We start from the raw sequence: 18,282 nt of genomic DNA, 5'->3' as shown, positions 1-18,282 counted from the left end.
GGTTTATAATGTCATGTGTTGATGCAGTCAGTTTCCCCTTGACATGCCTCTCTTTCCCTTCCACCCCTCTGCTTATATACCTCTATGGATATGCTGCTGTGAACTTTTTATGGTTACTTGTCCTGGAATAGGTGGGTCATAATTATAAAACTAAGGTTGTTTTGTTGGCATGGCTTACATAAGCACCGATTCGCTATTTGTATTAGCAAAGGTAAAACACTTTCTCAGTTGTTTACCTTTTGGCATTCCAGACCAATAGATCAAGTAATAGTCACCATCTAGTTTTGACCTTTCATCATATTCAATGTGGGTTTTTTGGATCAAAATAGATAAAACAAAACACAAACTTTTATTTCCTCAGATTGAAGATTATGAAGAAGAACCTATCTTACAGTCTGGCTGTAAGGAATATTTCTGGTTGCTGTGCAAACTAATAGATAATATACATGTAAAAGATGCTAGTCAGGTAGGTACAATTGGTTTTATATTAAAGAATCCCCTACCACCAATTGCTCCCTGCAACCTTGCTCCTTCGAAACTGAGGCAGGTTTGACTATACTCGGAGCATGGGTTAAGAAGCCTCAAGAACTGAAAAATGCTATCCTTGTAGCTGTTCTGTTGACCCATTCCTTTGCACGTTAAGACAAAAATGGCTTTCTTCAGGAGTCTGAATGGGAACTGTCTATATACACAACACACACAAGGCCAGTGAGTTTGGGCTTTTTAGTTCAGACAAACAAAACTTGTTACTTTTCTTCTCATACATGCAAGCTTAAGACAGATAAGGCTCTCCACTGTTGGTTTGCAACCAAGCAGGATTCAACTGCGTTTGTCAGAGCTGGTCAGTGCTTGAGCACAGCCAATTGGATATAAATCTTAAGATTGTAAGTATCGGAGGGGGAAAAAGGCTTACCTAAGACTTACTTAAGAAAATGCTTGGCAAACGTCAGCATGATTAGTTTCTCAAAAGAGCTTTAGGCTTGCTTTTCTTACACAACAGTTCCCTGTGCCAGACAGCAAACCTCTGTTGCATGAAAGGAATTTCAAAAGCTTGTGATACTGTTTTGGAGGCTTGCTGGTCAAAGGAAGAATTTCTGAATTTCCACTAGGCTTGCCCAGGAATCTGGGTGCACCTGATTTATTTATTTATTTCATAAAATTTATACACTACTTAATTGCAGGGAGAGAAAAACCCTCAAAGCAGTTTACCTAAAAAAGGAAAAAAATGAATACTACCCTATAGTTTTATTTTCAAAGGAAAAAATCATTTTCTTTGTAAAGAGTGAGACTAAAATTGCACATAGTACCTTTTTATTGCATAACCCAACCAGTGTATTCCACCAATTTATTTATATTTACAACTACATTTTTCTCTCTCTTTAGACCACATTGCTTGATTTAGATGCCTTAGCAAGACATTTAGCAGATTGCATTCGAAGGTAAGCTTTAAATTTGCTAGTTCACTTCGGGCGTATTGTCAGTAGGAAAGTGTTCGTTTTAGCTGACAGGGACTCAATTTGCATTTTACAGCAGAGAAATCCTTGACCATCAAGATGGCAACATAGAAGATGATGGTCTTACAGGTCTGCTCCGCCTGGCAACAAGCGTAGTCAAACACAAACCGCCTTTTAAATTCTCCCGAGAAGGGCAGGTAAGAACTCGACCTGCTCTCCCACCACAGTTTGCTCAGAACCTTGGGCGCAAACCAGAGAAGTTATACTTGTTAAAACGAAAATTTTCACCGTAAACCCCATTGATTTCATGAAACTTTTGAATGCCTGACTTTCTCCGTAGAGCACCACACAAAATTGCCATTAATATAACCTTAGCTGTTATACTTCTCTCATTTTGCAGGAGTTTCTGAGAGACATCTTCAATCTTCTGTTCTTGCTGCCAAGCCTAAAAGACCGTCAACAGCCAAAGTGCAAGTCTCATTCTTCAAGGGCTGCTGCTTACGACCTGTTGGTAGAAATGGTAAAAGGTTCCGTAGAGAACTACAGGCTGCTCCACAACTGGGTTATGGCACAGCACATGCAATGTAAGGATTTTTTGTTAGTTTCGCAGCATTTGAGAATGAGCAGGGTGTTTTCAGTGTCTTTCCTTGCCTTTGAATTTTTGGATGCTTACTGATAAAATGCTACGGTGCCCTTTTTGCTCACCCCTTGCGAGAAGCCAGTCCTTCCTTAACAAGCAGAAATCTGTTTCCTTTTGCTCTTTAAGGAGAGATATTCGCTGCTGACATTTTCTGGCCAAACTGAGAAAATGCTGGAGTTTCTTGGTTGTTCTCCTGTTCCATGTTCGGTATTAATTAGCAAAAGTAGAACAGTGCCAGCATCCATTTGGCTTTCATTTCAGTGCCTTCTTTTGGCTCAGTAAATGGATCTGAACATAAGAAGAGCCTGCGAGATCGGGCCAGTGGCTCATCTAGTCCAGCATCCTGTTCTTCCAGTGGCCAACCAGATGCCTGTGGAGAAACCCTCAAGCGAGACCAGCGCCCAAGAGCCCTCTCCCCTCTTCTAGTTTCCAACAAATGACTGCAGAAGCATTACTGCCTCTGACCATGGAGGCAGAGGATAGCCGTTGTGGCTAGTGCCCATGGATAGCCTTGTCCTCTGTGAATTTGTCTAGTCTTTCAAAGCCATCTAAATTGGCACCCATCGCTGTCTCCTACGGGAGTGAGTTCCATTGTTTAAATTGCTACTTGAAGAAGTCCTTATTTTATTTTTTAACAACCACCAAAACACAGTGAAGCCCCCCATGTGACTGATACATTGGGTGTACAATATTCAATAATATACATATTCAATAATATTCAATAATAACATATTCAAATTAACCGTATGTACACTTCTATATACCTTAACACTCCTCCTTCCACAAGGTTTATTTAACTTTTAACATTTTAATTGCCCCAAATTGTTCAAACCTACTCAAATAATTCAACATCTTCCCAAACCAATCCTCCTCTTTCTCACTGACCTTAAACCCTTTCATTCTATGTATCTTCACAGTTACGATATTCTAAAATTATAATATTATTCAGTTTTTTCCTCCATTGGTTCACAATGCAGAAATGCAGTTCCTTGGGCAGCTTTCAAAATACAGTGGTAATCCGTTCCGGAAGACCGTTTGACTCCCGAAACATTTGAAAACCAAAGCAGTTACTTATGGAAAACTCAATACGGAAGCCGCATGGCACATTCGACTTCTGAAAAGCGTTCAAAAACTGAAGCAGTTACTTCTGGGTTTTCGGTGTTTGAAAACCGAAACGTTCAACTTCCGAGACAATCGAAAATCAATGTACCACTGTATAACCCCAAACATAGTGTGGTTAGGAGAAGAGACAATCAGTGGCCATTCTGACTTGTCACAAATAATCAGGCAGACAGTTATTTGAAACCCAGTATTAAGAAATAAAATTGCCATTTCTTCCAGCTTCCCATGCACCTTATAAGTGGGATTATTGGCCGCATGATGATGTCAGAGCTGAGTGCAGGTTTGTGGGTCTAACCAACCTTGGAGCAACGTGTTACTTGGCATCAACTATTCAGCAGCTGTATATGATACCGGAAGCCAGGCAAGCCATCTTCACTGCAAAGGTATGACCTTCCTGGTTCAACAGGAAGCAAGTTTTCCATTTTAGATGGGGTGGTGTAGTGATTCGGCAAAGAGTTAATCTAACTACACTGAATAATGGTCTTAAGCAATATTGTTCAGTGGTGAAATACATGCAGAATGTCTTTCCAGTTAAAATAATCTCGGGTATTGGTGTTAGTGAAGGCTCCTGCCTGCCTGAGACCCTGAAGCTGCCAATCAGAATAGACTGCAATGGCATAGATTGGCTCATATGCTCAATGTAACATTTATCCCTTTCAAAGTCTACTCATCAGAATCTAGCACTGTAGGGTTGGTGCTGACCTCAGTGTAACCAAGTCAGAGGCCAAAATTGAAGGGGGAGTTGGTTTTCTGAAATTGGTCAACTCAGTGGCATAGCTAGCCGCTCAGGTGCCTAGTGTGGGGGTGTGTCCTGCAGCCAGGGCAGGGTGATCCGCCCGTAGGGGTGGGGCGAGTCTCTCTGACGCTTGGAGTCTCTTGTCTCCTCCCCCTCAGCTGTAGGGCGGCTGAGGGAGAGGCAGTAGGCAGGCGCAAGTTCAACACTGCTGTTTCAGGCAGCGCAGAACCTGCAGGTGCCTAAGCCACCACATCCCTCAAGTTTTGTGAGCCCATTTAAAAACCAACAACAAACAAACAAACACACAACTCATTTTGTCACCTCCCTCAGTGATGACACCCAGGGTGGGCCTCACCCCGCTCCTCCGCCACTGGGTCAACTGCAGAAGGAAAGTGTATTACCTTGTAGAAAAACATAGAGAGAATTCCCATCAATATGCATACATTGATGCAATAAGTCAGTAGATAAACTTCCCCTTCCCCCAGCCTAAAATAAGTAATTCATTTCCTAATTCAGTTTATTTCATAAGTTCAACTGAATAAATGAAGTCTAGCTTTTCCGGAATAGTTTGAATTCAGCTACATTGTGAAATGCTGTAATCCTACACTTTTCTCCAACTTTAAATTTAAGGAAAGGTTTGTTTTCATAACCTACAAACTTCACAAAATAACATTCCTTTTCCCACTCTTACATCTTTTTAAAAAAGTATTCCGAGGATATGAAGCACAAGACCACCCTCTTAGAACTTCAGAAAATGTTTACACATCTAATGGTAAGTTTGGGAAAGTGCTTATGAAAATAAATGCTTACTTTTGTATTTGATGACTGTAATAGCGGTCTGCTAGTCTATGACTGCCTGCTGCGGTGGTGGAGCATAATAGGTTCTTCTGTTTTAACTTCAGAGACATCCATTATGTTGGTGGCATCCATCTGATTTGCTCAAGGCGAAGACGTGTCTGAAGTTTTAGTTATTATTTTATTTATTTATTAAATCTGTATACTGCCCTTCATCCGAGGATCACAGAGTTCTTTTTTTAGATCTCTTCTAGCACTTCCTCCAGTTTCACCCTACCTTCACCCAGGCAGAGGCTGTTCTTCTCTTATAGCTCAGGGCTGTGTATGTAGGGCTATATATATTCTTTACTTAGTACTGCTGTTTCTGCTACCCTTGTGTGTGTCCTGTCCCCGGACAGATGACTACACTGCAGTTGGAGCTTTCTCAAGCACTAGGAGTTTAAATAATGCCTCACTATTTTTTGCAGCCAAAACAGAAAGCTTTATAACGCTTTGCCAGCAGAGAGTGCGAGCGGGTGTTATGAGTTGGAAAATGCCTCTGAGCAAGCTGGTTTCCCTTCCCTCCTTCTTTATCAAGATGTGCTGCCAAAAAATAAAAAATAAAATTAAGGAATCCCTTCCTACAAGGATAAATCTAAACGTCCTCACATACATCATTGGAGAGGCTCATCTTGCTCATCTGAATCTTCCACTATTCACCGTAAAGGGGGGGGGTAGACCTAGTCTTAATGCCAAATCCAAACATCCCACGTTTTCAAAAGAGCACTTTTCTGAGTTTTCTTAACAAGCATTCTGAGCCACCTGAAACTTGCCCCATCAGTTCTGACCATCTACAGTGATACCTCCAGTTACGAACTTAATTCATTCCAGAACTCCGTTCTTAACCCGAAACCGTTCTTAACATGAGGTGCGCTTTCGCTAATGGGGCCTTCTGCTCGCATCCCGGGGCAATGTTCGCAACCAGGAGCATCTACTTCTGGGTTAGCGGAGCTCATTACCTGAAGTGTTTGTAAGGAGGACGGTACGTAACCCAAGGTTCCACTGTAGTCCGCCTGCAGACAGGCAAAGTTGAGGACTGGCACACCCTCTCAGGTTCAGAAAGCCCCTATTCAGGAAGCCGCCTCCTCTCACACTTTTAAGCATGTAAGATTCTGGCTATGTATTTTATGTTATGGCACAGCCCCAATTTTGTCTTATGTGACACCCTCATGGCAGGCATTTTGTGACTGGTATTCACTGTGCTTTCTCCAAATTCCAAATGTGCCTTTTGCCTCAAAAAGCTTGGCAGCCCCCGGCTTTAGTATATGAAGAAAATGTACTAAATCATGACCCAAATTTACGGCAGTTAGGTCACCATAAGTAGCACTGCACTTCTGGAATGTTATGATAATGTCTCTTCAAATATTCTGATGTTGGAGTTCCAGTCCCATTGCCAAAAAATACCCATGCATGCGCTTGCCCCTAAACGATGGGATTCTTTGAGAAGTCAAGATACGGAGAAAATGATGAGTTCTGATCTTGACTCAATATGTTGTTGCCTCTCACAATTTATTCATAAGGTGTTTGAGTCTGCCCGGTGTTCTGATCATGGGATTTCAGCTGTTGCAGAAAACATTTCTTAGCTCCCAGAAGAAATGTCCTCCACATTATAGTCTGAAATAATATCAAGGCAATATCTTGATATTACAAATACAGCATTGTAAGCCTAATCCCAGCCTCTCCTCTAACACTGGCTGCTGGATTGGAAGGTGTTGACTCTTATGAATCTCTTTGGCAAGTTGAAGGGCCGTAGCTCAGTGGCAGGCAGTTTTGCAGGCAGAAGATACCAGATTCAATCCCTAGTATTTCTAGGTAGACCTGGGAATGTTCCCTATCTGGAACCCTGAAGGGCTGCTCCCATTCAGTATAAACAACACTAGGCTAATGGTCTCACTCTGTATAAGGCAGCTTCTTAGCTTTCAGAAGGTTGGTTTGAGCATGTTCCACGTTTTGGCCCTGTAATAGTTCAATAACCTTCTGTGCAATCTCAGAGCTGCAGAAATCATAATTATTCCTTCACTTCTATTGAAGCTCAGAGCTGCATGTGATTATCTTGAATCCGCTAGCACAGAAGCATCCAAAGATATCTGTATCTGCAAGAATTATTGTGTGTGTTCTTACTTTTTAAGATTAAAGATTAAAGATTTAATTGCTTCGTTTGCCTGCTTCTGACTGTCTGTTTTCAACATAGGAAAGTGAATGCAAAGCATACAATCCAAGGCCGTTCTGCAAAACCTACACCATGGATAAACAGCCACTTAATACCGGTGAACAAAAAGACATGACTGAATTCTTCACAGATCTAATAACAAAAATTGAAGAAATGTCTCCAGAATTGGTAAGCTGTCCATAATTACTGTTATTTTTTAAACCAGGCCTCAGATTTCATTTTATTTTATTGTCTCGACTGAAGTAAATTATTTTTTTGACTGAAATAAATTCATTCATTCACAGAAGAATACGGTGAAAAGCTTGTTTGGAGGTGTTATCACAAACAATGTTGTTTCCTTGGTGAGTGGCTACTTAACTTTGCCTGCCAATTTCCCTCCCCACTCCCCAATCCTAAGCTGTTGCTTTTCAAGTGGGAATAAATTCACTGATTCCTGTTAATTCTTTTTTAAAAAAAACATTGTCCCTTAGGACTGTGAGCATGTCAGCCAGACTGCTGAAGAGTTCTACACTGTGAGATGCCAGGTAGCAGACATGAAGAATATTTATGTAAGTGGTACTGAACCTGCAGTGATTGTTGGCCTCTGTTAAGCAAACATATGAAGCAACTGAAAGCAGAATCAATGATCTGACTAGCCCAGTATTGCCTGCTTTGATTGTCAGCAACTCAACCACTGAGTAATCTCCCCTCCTTATATATGGCTAAATTCTCCATTGCACTAAGTCATTCTGTCAGGGCAAGTTCTCTGGCACCTCGGACAGAACAATCCACTCTCCTGTGTGGTGTAGTGGTTAAGAGTGGTGGACTCGTAATCTAGGGAACCAGGTTTGATTCCCCGCTCCTCCACATGCAGCTGCTGGGTGACATTGGGCTAGTCACGCTTCTCTGAAGTCTCTCAACCCCACTCATCTCACAGAGTGTTTGTTGTGGGGGAGGAAGGGAAAGGAGAATGTTAGCCGCTTTGAGACTCCTTCGGGTAGTAAGCGGGATATCAAATCCAGACTCCTCCTCTTCCTCTTCCTCCTCCTCCTCCTCCTCCTCCTCCTCCTCCTCCTCCTCCTCCTCCTCTTCTTCTCCTCCTCCTCCTCCTCCTCCTCCTCCTCCTCCTCCTCCTCTCGTGTGATGTTGTGGGGGATCTCTACCACCTTGTCCCCTAAGCTAATTTTGGGGAATCACATGGAGGGAGGGTTGCATAAGTGGAAGGACTTCCACTGAGGGGACTCATTTGTTGAATCCTGCGCATAATTTTAACAATTCATGCTGATGAGGACTAGTGGGTGTTCTCCCTTCTGCTGATGCCAATAAAGCAGAAATGAAGCTGTGTGTGGTGATGCCCCACCCTCTGCTGTGGGCTCCCCTCAATTTTCAGAGGCTTGCAGGGGAAGGAGGGACAGCTGAAAATTCCCTCCCTCCACATTCTGATGACAAATGTTGGCCATCAGCAGAGGAAGCACCACTAGATATTACCTAGTGCCATAACTGTTAAAATAGTGTCCAACTGTCTCCAGAAAGGTAATATTCTGCTTCTAGCTCATGGGTAGGCAAACTAAGGCCCAGGGGCTGGATCCGGCCCAATCGCCTTCTAAATCTGGCCTGCGGATGGTCCGGGAATCAGCGTGTTTTTACATGAGTAAAATGTGTACTTCTATCTAAAATGTGTCTCTGGGTTATTTGTGGGGCATAGGAATTTGTTCATTTCCCCCCCTTCAAAATATAGTCCAGTCCCCCTTCTGAAAAAGTTTCCTGACCCCTGATCTAGCTGCTGTAGGTTTTGCAGTTGGTGGTGATGTGAGAAAGAATAATGTATTATTATCCTTCCTATACCAGCACCTTTGCTGACAGCTTGAATGTGGACTTGTTGGGGTTTTGTGTGTGTGTGTGTGTGTGTGTGTGTGTGTGTGTGTGTGTTACGATGCCTTACATGAGATACAAGCCCAATCTTAGATTGGGGGACACAGTTGCATGTATTAAAAACAAGTATTTTTGTTAGGGCAGGAGATCACAGTCCTGACTCTACATTGTGCTCTCTTCTGAAGATAACAGTACATCATTTCTCATGCTCAATATTTTTTCATTTCTTAGTTTCATTTCTTTAGTTTGCACAAATAAATAAATAAAGCTTTTCCCTTCCTGTTTTACGTACAGGAATCCCTTGATGAAGTTACCATTAAAGATACCCTGGAAGGGGACAACATGTATACATGTTCTCACTGCGGAAAGAAAGTACGGGCTGAAAAAAGGTATCGTTGAGGGAAAACACTTGGGGATATTTTTTTTATCTTGTTTATGTTTAATTTTGGTAGAAGTTACCAGTCTAAACAGACATAAACCCAGTTCACTCACAACACTAAGCCAATCCATGACTTAGTGCAAATGTGTGGATTTCTGGAGCAAATATCACAGCTGCTACACTCCTCCCCTGGTTCAGCTGCTGAGCCATGGTTTGCCTTATTCCCTCCAAACCAAGGCTCTTCTCCCCTAGACAAACTGGGAACAAATCTTGATTTCAGCTCATGGTTTGTCTGGAACGAGGCAACTGCGAGCCATGATCTTTATTCTGGGACCTTGCACGGTTTTGCTCAGGGTTCCATGGCAGCTGGGTCATGCATACCAGGAACAGATCTGCTTGTGCTATACATGAGCAATACTTTCGTTCAAAAATAACAGTGGTCCTTGAAGGAAGGCGCACGCCGCAAGGAATTATTTGCTTGTTTTGTCTTTAGGGCTTGTTTTAAGAAATTGCCTCGCATTTTAAGCTTCAATACAATGAGATACACTTTTAACATGGTCACTATGATGAAGGAGAAAGTCAACACACACTTCTCATTCCCTCTGCGTCTGGACATGACACCTTACACTGAAGATTTTCTCATGGGGAAAAATGACAGGAAAGAAGGTATTTGAATTTAGTTCACCTCCGCAGTTTTGCACCTGGCAAACTGTTTCAGTTCTGATAACTCCTCTTCATCTATTTGGATATTTCTGGCAACATGGTTTCCACTAGAGTTGGGCAGACACTGTGGTACTTTGGCCCTTCAAGTGATGAGCATTCAGAAAACTTTGTGGGGCTTTTTGAACGTTTTGACATGACTGGTTAATGGTGCAGTTGATTGCCTGTCCCTCCGTCTTCCCCAAGGAAGAAGCTTTGCTTTTAATTACTTTGCTTGCTGGAGCAACCATGATCCAGAGTTGCTCCAAGCCTTTCATGCATTCATTAAAGGCCTTTCCATTAGCTGTCCCCTTTTCCTTTGTGGAAGAGGAGGGGCTTAAAAGGGCGGTTAGGAATGGGACCCAGTTTAAGGTAGGCCTATTCAAAGGGGTGCTGTGCCCACCTTGATTTGGGGTCATTGTAATTCATTAATTATAAATTACATTTACAGTGGTACCTCGGGTTAAGTACTTAATTCGTTCCGGAGGTCCATTCTTAACCTGAAACTGTTCTTAACCTGAAGCATCACTTTAGCTAATGGGGCCTCCTGCTGCTGCCACGCCGCTGGAGCCCGATTTCTATTCTTAACCTGAAGCAAAGTTCTTAACCTGAAGCACTATTTCTGGGTTAGCGGAGTGTGCAACCTGAAGCGTTTGTAATCCGAGTTACCACTGTATTGGTGCATGTACACACACGTTGGGTTGGTGTCTTTCTGCAGGGCTGCCAAATATATTGTAGCTCGTTTGTAATAATAATAATAATTTATTTATACCCCGCCCTCCCCAGCCAATACTGGGCTCGGGGCAGCTAACAACCAATAATAATAAAAAGTTGATTAAAATAAAACTTAAAAAACAAGATTCAAATACAACATTAAAACATTAAGATGCAGCGTCTTCACAGGAGGAGAAAGGAAAAAAGAAAGAGGGACAGGGAATCAACTTGGCTCCAAGCCAAAGGCCAGGTGGAACAACTCTGTCTTACAGGCCCTGCGGAAAGAAATCAGATCCTGCAAGGCCCTGGTCTCATGAGACAGAGCGTTCCACCAGGCCGGAGCCAGTGTTGAAAAGTCCCTGGCTCTGGTTGAAGCTAATCTAACTTCCTTAGGGCCCGGGACCTCTAGGGTGTTGCTATTTATGGACCTTGAGGCTCTCCGTGGGGCATACCGGGAGAAGCGGTCCCGTAGGTACAAGGGTCCTAGGCTTGTACTTGGTCTCTTCCAGTAATTAAAAGAATGAGGTTCTAAAAGTTGTTATACATTCTTTAAGGTTTCAAGGATGACAGCAACAGTTCTAAAGAGACCAAGAGCTTTGAGTACGATTTAATAGGTGTAACTGTCCATACTGGAACAGCAGATGGGGGACACTACTACAGCTTTATCCGGGATATTGTTAATCCTCATGCGTACAAAAACAACAAGTGGTGAGTCATAAATGTTCAATCTTCAACTTGTGTCGCAGTAGATGATTTGTTAGCAAAACAAAACAAAACCCAGGGAGTGCGGGAGGAAAGCTCTATGTAAAAGGGGAAGAGGGAGCATTCTTGATCATCAAATGATGGGTTTGGTAGTATGTTTGAACTGAGCAGTAGTCTTTTTTTAATAGTTTTTAAATACATATTTTCAACCTTACATGTTTTCAGATTTAGTTATCTTCATTCTGTCCTGGCTTTTGTAGCATTTAGCTAAAATGTGTCATCTAACTCAGTAGACGAGTATGCTCATATTGTATTTATTTCTTGTAATTTCACATCAAGAACTCTGTGGAATTACAGCCATATTCCATCCAGCAGAATATAAATGTTTGGTTTGATATAAATGTGCTTGATACATGAGTGTAACGTGTTTGTGTTTTCTAGGTATCTTTTCAATGATGCTGAAGTAAAGCCATTTGATTCTGCTCAGCTGGCTTCTGAATGTTTCGGCGGAGAAATGACAGTGAGTTGTAATCTCTCTCTTTTACAAGGTCAGAAAGGCACCCACATAGTTGCAGTCCCCACTGGCACTTTTTAAGCAGAAAGAGAAACAGCAGAAAACTGGTACTGTGCCACCTTTCAAATACATTGTGAACTTCTGTAGAGCCTATAATCACTGTATGAAATGCATAAACTAGGTTAGATTGCTGCAGTAATCTAACCTAGGGGTTACCAGAGCATAGATGACAGATGTTAGGCTATCCCTGTCTAGATAGGGGCACAGATGAGCCACCATCTGAAGCTGATGAAAGGCCACCTGAGCCTCAAGGAGCAAAGGATACAGAAGTAGCCTCAAGCATCTGAATAAATAAATCTTCCTTACTTTCAAGTCAGAGTCACTTTTGTTGTGCTTTGGGATGGGAGTGATGCAAAGGGGCTGAGCATATTTGGAGATACCAGTTCACAACTGTAAGAGCCTCACATTGCCATGACTTTTGAGTAGGTGTGGTTATGCCAGTCACATCAGATATGTTGCGTATTTTAATTACAATGTAGGTGCTAGATTATTTCCACACTTCACTGTTGCACCAAGTCATAACAAAATCGAACTTGGAAAGTTAGAGCCCCTTTTTCGTTCTTAAGGACTTACCATATTTTTCGTCCCATAGGACGCACCGGCCCATAGGACGCACCTGGTTGTGTTTTTTTTGGGGGGGGGGATAAAGGAAAAAAAATTTCCTTTATTTCCCCCCCCCCCAAACCAGGTTGGGGAATCCAAACCAGGTCGGGGAACAGCGGTATGGCGGCGCTCCGCCTCCCCGCTGTCCCCCGAGCTTGTGGGGCTGCCCGAAGCGCGGGGCGCTCTGCTTCAGGGCGCCCCGCGCGCCGGGCAGCAGGCTGCTATCCGCAGCCTAGGGAGCCCTGCGGGAACTCCCGCAGGCTCCCCAGGCTTGCTGATAGCTTCCTGAAGCCTGGAGAGTGAGAGGGGTCGGTGCGCACTGTGACCCCTCTCGCTCTCCAAGCTTCAGCGAAAGCCTGTATTCGCCCCATAGGACGCACACAGATTTCCCCTTCATTTTTGGAAGGGAAAAAGTGCGTCCTATAGGGCGAAAAATAGGGTAACAGTGGTGATCAAAGGTGCTGTAACTGGAAAATCAATCTTGAAGCTATGAAGAGAATTATACTACTTCTGTGCCAATAAATGGGTGTAAAATTGGGGTTGGCCTTTGTACCATGTTGTGCATGCAAAACAGCCATGACAGAAAGGATGGATCTTTTTTAAAAATAAAAAAACCCTTTTCCTTCTTTCAGACAAAGACGTATGATTCTGTTACTGATAAATTTATGGATTTCTCCTTTGAAAAGGTACGTTGCTTTATCCTTCAGTTTTGAAAAGAAACTCATGATAATCTTTCTCCCTCTTTCTGTTTTGAATTAACGCTGTTGGGTTTTTTGCTTCCCCCAGACCCATAGCGCATACATGCTCTTTTATAAACGGATGGAGCCAGAAGAAGAGAACGGCAAAGACTACAAATTTGATGTTTCGTCCGAGTTGCTAGAGGTATATATGGCTACATTTAAAATGACAATTTTTAAGGATTCTTTTTCCGACTATCTTTATTAGCAGAAGTAAATTTTATCTTGCCACTTTCAGCCAGCCATTTGCTTTAAGCTCACCAAGTGACTGATAGACTGATCTTCTTCCCTTGATGGAGCTGCAAAATGGAATATAATCAAATTAGTGGCTACAAATATTTTGCTGGCTTCTACGCTGTAATATCGCTCAAAGACCATGAGTTTGTGCCTGTGTCAGTGAGTTCTCACTGTACTGTGGCACAGCAGGGTGTCAAAATACAGTCAAACCTCGGCTCCTGAATGCCTCTGTTACTGTACGTTTTGGCTCCCAAACACCGGGAACCCAGAAGTAAGTGTTCTGGTTTTCGAACGTTTTTTGGAAGCCAAACATCCGACGCGGCTTCCGCTTGTCGAACATTTTGGAAGCCGACCGGGCTTCCGGAACGGATTAACTTCGACAACCAAGGTTTGACTGTATCCAAAAAGTTAGAAAGGATGTATTATCATTAGTATTAAGATTTCTAGGTTAGTTGAGTACTTTGATTTAGATAAAGCATTGGGAAGAGCATGCAGCTCTGCTGGGGAAAAATGCAGTTTTCAGTCCATGGCATCTCCAATAAAGAGCCCTAGGGACAAGACTGGGAGAAACCTCTGCCTGATACATAGGGAAGCTGCTGCCAGCGATAATGAATAATGCTGAGCCTGACTCTGTATATGGCAGTTTCATATACCATATTTTTTGCTCTATAAGACTCACTTTTCCCCTCCTAAAAAGTAAGGGGAAATGTGTGTGCGTCTTATGGAGCGAATGCAGGCTGCGCAGCTATCACAGAAGCCAGAACAGCAAGAGGGATCGCTGCTTTCACTGCGCAGCGATCCCTCTTGTTATTCTGGCTTCTGAGATTCAGAATAATTTTTTTCTTGTTTTCCTCATCCAAAAACTAGGTGCGTCTTATGGTCTGGTGCATCTTATAGAGCGAAAAATACGGTATTTAAAAATGGCTTCGATCCTAAGATAAATACGCTTAAGATAATTTTTCATGGAAGCTAAAGGTTTTTCATCCCCTATACACCCCCCACAAAAAAAACAGAGTTTGGCCCTCTTGAACAATATGAGATTGGGGGTGTCTGTAGAGGAGGGATAGTCTTGGGATCCAAGCCTGTGAGTGGAACCCAACTGCACCGTTCCATTTGTGCAAACAGGATTTCCCCTTCCACTCCTCTCACCTGCCGCCCCGCGCCCTGCGCACCACCCGAAACCTGCTTTTGAGGGTTGGGGTGCCCTCTAGAGCAGATTAAGGAGGTGCTGCAGGACGGAGGAGTGGAATGTGCTACTCCGTTGCATCCGCTGGAGCAACACTGGATCCCATCCTACGAGTTTGGCATTGTTTCTTTAAGAGAAGACACCATGGTCTGGTAGGTTAGTAGTGAATCATGCCGCCCTGTGAGTTGCATGGAGGAAAATGAGTAGACCAGGCATAGGCAAACTCGGCCCTCCAGATGTTTTGAGACTACAATTCCCATTATCCCTGACCTGTTAGCTAGGGATGATGGGAGTTATAGTCCCAAAACATCTGGAGGATCGAGTTTGCCTATGCCTAGAGTAGACCATAGCCGGGGGGGGGGGGAGATTTTCAACATATACTCATTGTTTTTTCTTACGTTGCCTGCTCCAAATACTCCCAGGACAGGGTAGATAGTTGGTTTCTCTCTCTTTCTCCCTGTCTGTCTTTCCCTATCACTGATCTCACACCTGCTTTACATATCAGGTAACTTTGAACTATTGTGTTAAGTTTAAATTGCTGTGAGAGAGAAGGTTCCTTACTGAAGGCTTTGACTCTTGCTTTCCGAATTGTATGGCTCTGAAGGAGTAAACGGCTTTGCACTTGCTTTTTCTCTTCAGTGGATATGGCACGATAACATGCAGTTTCTTCAAGACAAGAATATTTTTGAGCATACATATTTTGGGTAAGCTATGCCTAACTTGAGAACATTTATAAAAAAAAAGCCTCTTACCCAGATTTAAAAATTCAATTTAAATAACTGATAACATATTTATCTTGCCTAGGTTCATGTGGCAATTGTGCAGTAGCATCCCCAGCACTTTACCAGATCCAAAAGCGGTTTCTCTGATGACAGCCAAGGTATGATTCCATATCACACTTTTAAAGCCCATCTTTTACTGTTGGTTCAGTGCACTCTGTGTGACTGTCAATTCTTGTCTTACAGTTAAGCACCTCTTTTGTCCTCGAAACATTTATCCATTCAAAAGAAAAGGTACGTTGCTAAATATAACACAGGCATAAAATTGCTTAAGAAAAATTGCTGCCCTTCAGTTTGTGGAAATAAAAACAAAGCAGAATTTGTAATAAAAATTGATTTTGCCTCAAATGATACATTGATTTAGGCTCCAAATGTATGGCTTTTTGTAAAACCCTTTGAAGCAGCGTGGACCAATTTGTTGTATATGTATTTTTCCTTCCCCAAGTAAAGATTTGGTCATCTTTACGCCAGATTTCATACCAGATTAATCCATATGCACAGACTATATTGTTTCATAAGCAAATTAAATGTGTTTTTAATGCACAAGGCATGCAAATGAATGTATACAGACGTACCTTGGAAGTCGAACAGAATCCATTCCGGAAGTCCGTTCGAATTACAAAACTTTTGGGAACCAAGGCATGGCTTCTGAATGGCTGGAGGAAGCTCCTGCAGGAAGCCACGGAAGTCACTTCGGATGTTCAGGTTCCAAATAATGTTCAAAAACCAGAACAATCACTTCCAGTTTTTGATCAGGAGCCAAAACGTTTGGCAACTAAGCCGTTCAAATTCTAAGGTACGACTGTATTTTAGACTATATAGCCCAAGATGACTCTAGCATGTGACACAAACCATTTTATTAAAGGAAACACTTTCAATAAGGAAGATGTGGAAGGGTACCAACCATTCCTTGTGAGATACCTGTTTAATTTAGAGACTACATTTATTTTTATGTAGCCACGCAATACCAATTTTAGGCTTCATTTAGTGTTCTCTTCTCTTTAGCCTACAATGCTTCAGTGGATCGAACTGTTAACCAAACAATTTAACAACAGCCAAGCTGCTTGTGAGGTAAGATTGAAATAAACATTTTTTTATTGTAGTTTGTGCTGTAAGAGATGAATATGATAGATTCTCCCCAAATATATTTATTTAGAGGAGACCTAAGACAATAATTAGGCATTTACTAGCATTTCTTGAAGGTTTTTTTTTTTCTTTTCATTTTATGATGTAGGCTAAAAGGAAGGGTAAACATTTTGGATCAGGCAAAACGTAAGATTGTAAGAAGGGAATGTCAATATTCTGAACAGCCTTTGGTGAGACACCAATGTATGAGAAGGACATACATTTGCAGATATGTTGGTGTGGTACAACGCAGCCTTGGAGTGGGGTTGGTGGAGTTTGTGGTCCAAAGTATCTACATTATATCCAGGCTTCTCAGTCTGGTCTGCATATCACAAACCAGAGTGCCTCATAAGTAGAGAGCAACAAGAGATAGAGCTTGTCGCATAGTAACGCCTGCAGAACCTCTCCAGTGTTCAGACTTTGGATCTAGCTCATCACTGTAGATCACATTCTGCTAGAAGGCAGGAAGGCTAAGTTCTTTATGTAAAGAAAACTCCGTAACTTAATCCGTTCAAATAAAAAAAGGAGCTTCTAAGTTCTGGCCATGGGGTGATACTCCCCTGCCCCCCAATAAAACTCTGTGATTGTTATGTTTCCCCCACTTCTTCCCTGGGTAGTAAATAATTGCTAGATCACTTTAGGGCTTTTACACAAATGCTTCTTTATTAAGGTATAACAGTTTTATTAAGGTATAACACATTAGAAAAGACTGTTTCACTTAAAATAGAGTGTGAGCTGAATTGTGAACAATGTGTTTTTTTCTTCCCAGTGGTTTCTGGATCGTATGGCTGACGATGACTGGTGGCCCATGCAGATTCTAATAAAATGTCCCAATCAGATTGTGAGACAGGTGAGCAAAATGGGCCATGCAATCTGCCATGTAAAATAGTTGTTACTGTTTGAGATTAAACTGTCTCTTGTGTGTAGTCATTTTTGTTCTTTTCCCTTTCCTTGTTACGCCCAGAAAATCCTGGGCTGCTGTGTTCTCTGTCCACTAGTAAGCTATAATTAATTTTAGCCATTTAAGCCCTCGAAATGTTTAATGCCTTCAATCTGCCTGCACAATTAATCCTTCTGTACAGTTGAAGTGTTCTTCATAGTTTTCCAAGACATTAGCTCTGAAGCAGTTTGGCAACCTTGGGCGTGCTTTTATATTGAGGAAGAACTGGGTGCACATGTTCACCTGAGAATTGAAGTCCATGTACAAAATGGATTTCAGAAGAGTTACTTTTAGATGTGCCATTTTGCCACAGGTGGAAGCCTGCTCACACAGACAGCATTGTATACAACCCATGCAAGCCATTTTTTCCTGTTGGTTGGCTTGACATCCACTCTGAAACTCGAAAGCTTGCTCAGTATTTTATGACACTTCCAATTTGTGCTGCATATAGTTTCCTACTGTGGTTTGTGGCTTTTTCTTAACATATCAATGTTGCTGCCTGCAACTTGACGTGTGTGTGATGTACATGTTTGCAAACATGTATATTTACACTTAAAACATCTCCGCCAGTTGTATTCCTCTTTTAACTGGTGGGAATTGAAGGTCGTCAAAGTAGACCTTCAAGGTTGGGGGATCCAGAATCTGGCCTCCTGCCTGAAACCAGTTCCCTGTCCCAGCTCTATAATGTCATGGGTGAAGTGGTATTTAGGTGCATGAAACACAAGATCAGTATAGTCATGGCTGATTCTTTTAACAACAAAGTCCCAGAATTCTGTTTTTTGAAGTCCTATTAAAATTAT

General features: G+C 42.2%; 1 protein-coding gene across 2 annotated transcripts in view; it reads left to right on the top strand.

The window, feature by feature from the left end:
• Positions 1-18,282, top strand: part of USP34 (ubiquitin specific peptidase 34) — a 104,063-nt gene that overhangs the window by 63,259 nt on the left and 22,522 nt on the right. For both annotated transcript variants that reach the window (XM_053383716.1, XM_053383715.1), the window contains 20 exons: positions 362-466; positions 1,384-1,439; positions 1,531-1,651; positions 1,855-2,038; positions 3,436-3,599; positions 4,659-4,724; positions 6,978-7,124; positions 7,241-7,297; positions 7,427-7,504; positions 9,102-9,196; positions 9,680-9,852; positions 11,154-11,307; positions 11,743-11,821; positions 13,111-13,164; positions 13,265-13,360; positions 15,278-15,342; positions 15,443-15,518; positions 15,604-15,651; positions 16,423-16,488; positions 17,312-17,392. In XM_053383716.1, coding sequence (XP_053239691.1) covers positions 362-466; positions 1,384-1,439; positions 1,531-1,651; positions 1,855-2,038; positions 3,436-3,599; positions 4,659-4,724; positions 6,978-7,124; positions 7,241-7,297; positions 7,427-7,504; positions 9,102-9,196; positions 9,680-9,852; positions 11,154-11,307; positions 11,743-11,821; positions 13,111-13,164; positions 13,265-13,360; positions 15,278-15,342; positions 15,443-15,518; positions 15,604-15,651; positions 16,423-16,488; positions 17,312-17,392 — 1,965 coding nt within the window. The remainder of the gene's footprint in view (positions 1-361; positions 467-1,383; positions 1,440-1,530; positions 1,652-1,854; positions 2,039-3,435; positions 3,600-4,658; positions 4,725-6,977; positions 7,125-7,240; positions 7,298-7,426; positions 7,505-9,101; positions 9,197-9,679; positions 9,853-11,153; positions 11,308-11,742; positions 11,822-13,110; positions 13,165-13,264; positions 13,361-15,277; positions 15,343-15,442; positions 15,519-15,603; positions 15,652-16,422; positions 16,489-17,311; positions 17,393-18,282) is intronic.

Source organism: Podarcis raffonei, chromosome 3 (assembly GCF_027172205.1).
Source record: "Podarcis raffonei isolate rPodRaf1 chromosome 3, rPodRaf1.pri, whole genome shotgun sequence".
Taxonomy (NCBI): domain Eukaryota; kingdom Metazoa; phylum Chordata; class Lepidosauria; order Squamata; family Lacertidae; genus Podarcis; species Podarcis raffonei.
This window is presented reverse-complemented; position numbering and strand designations above follow the sequence as displayed.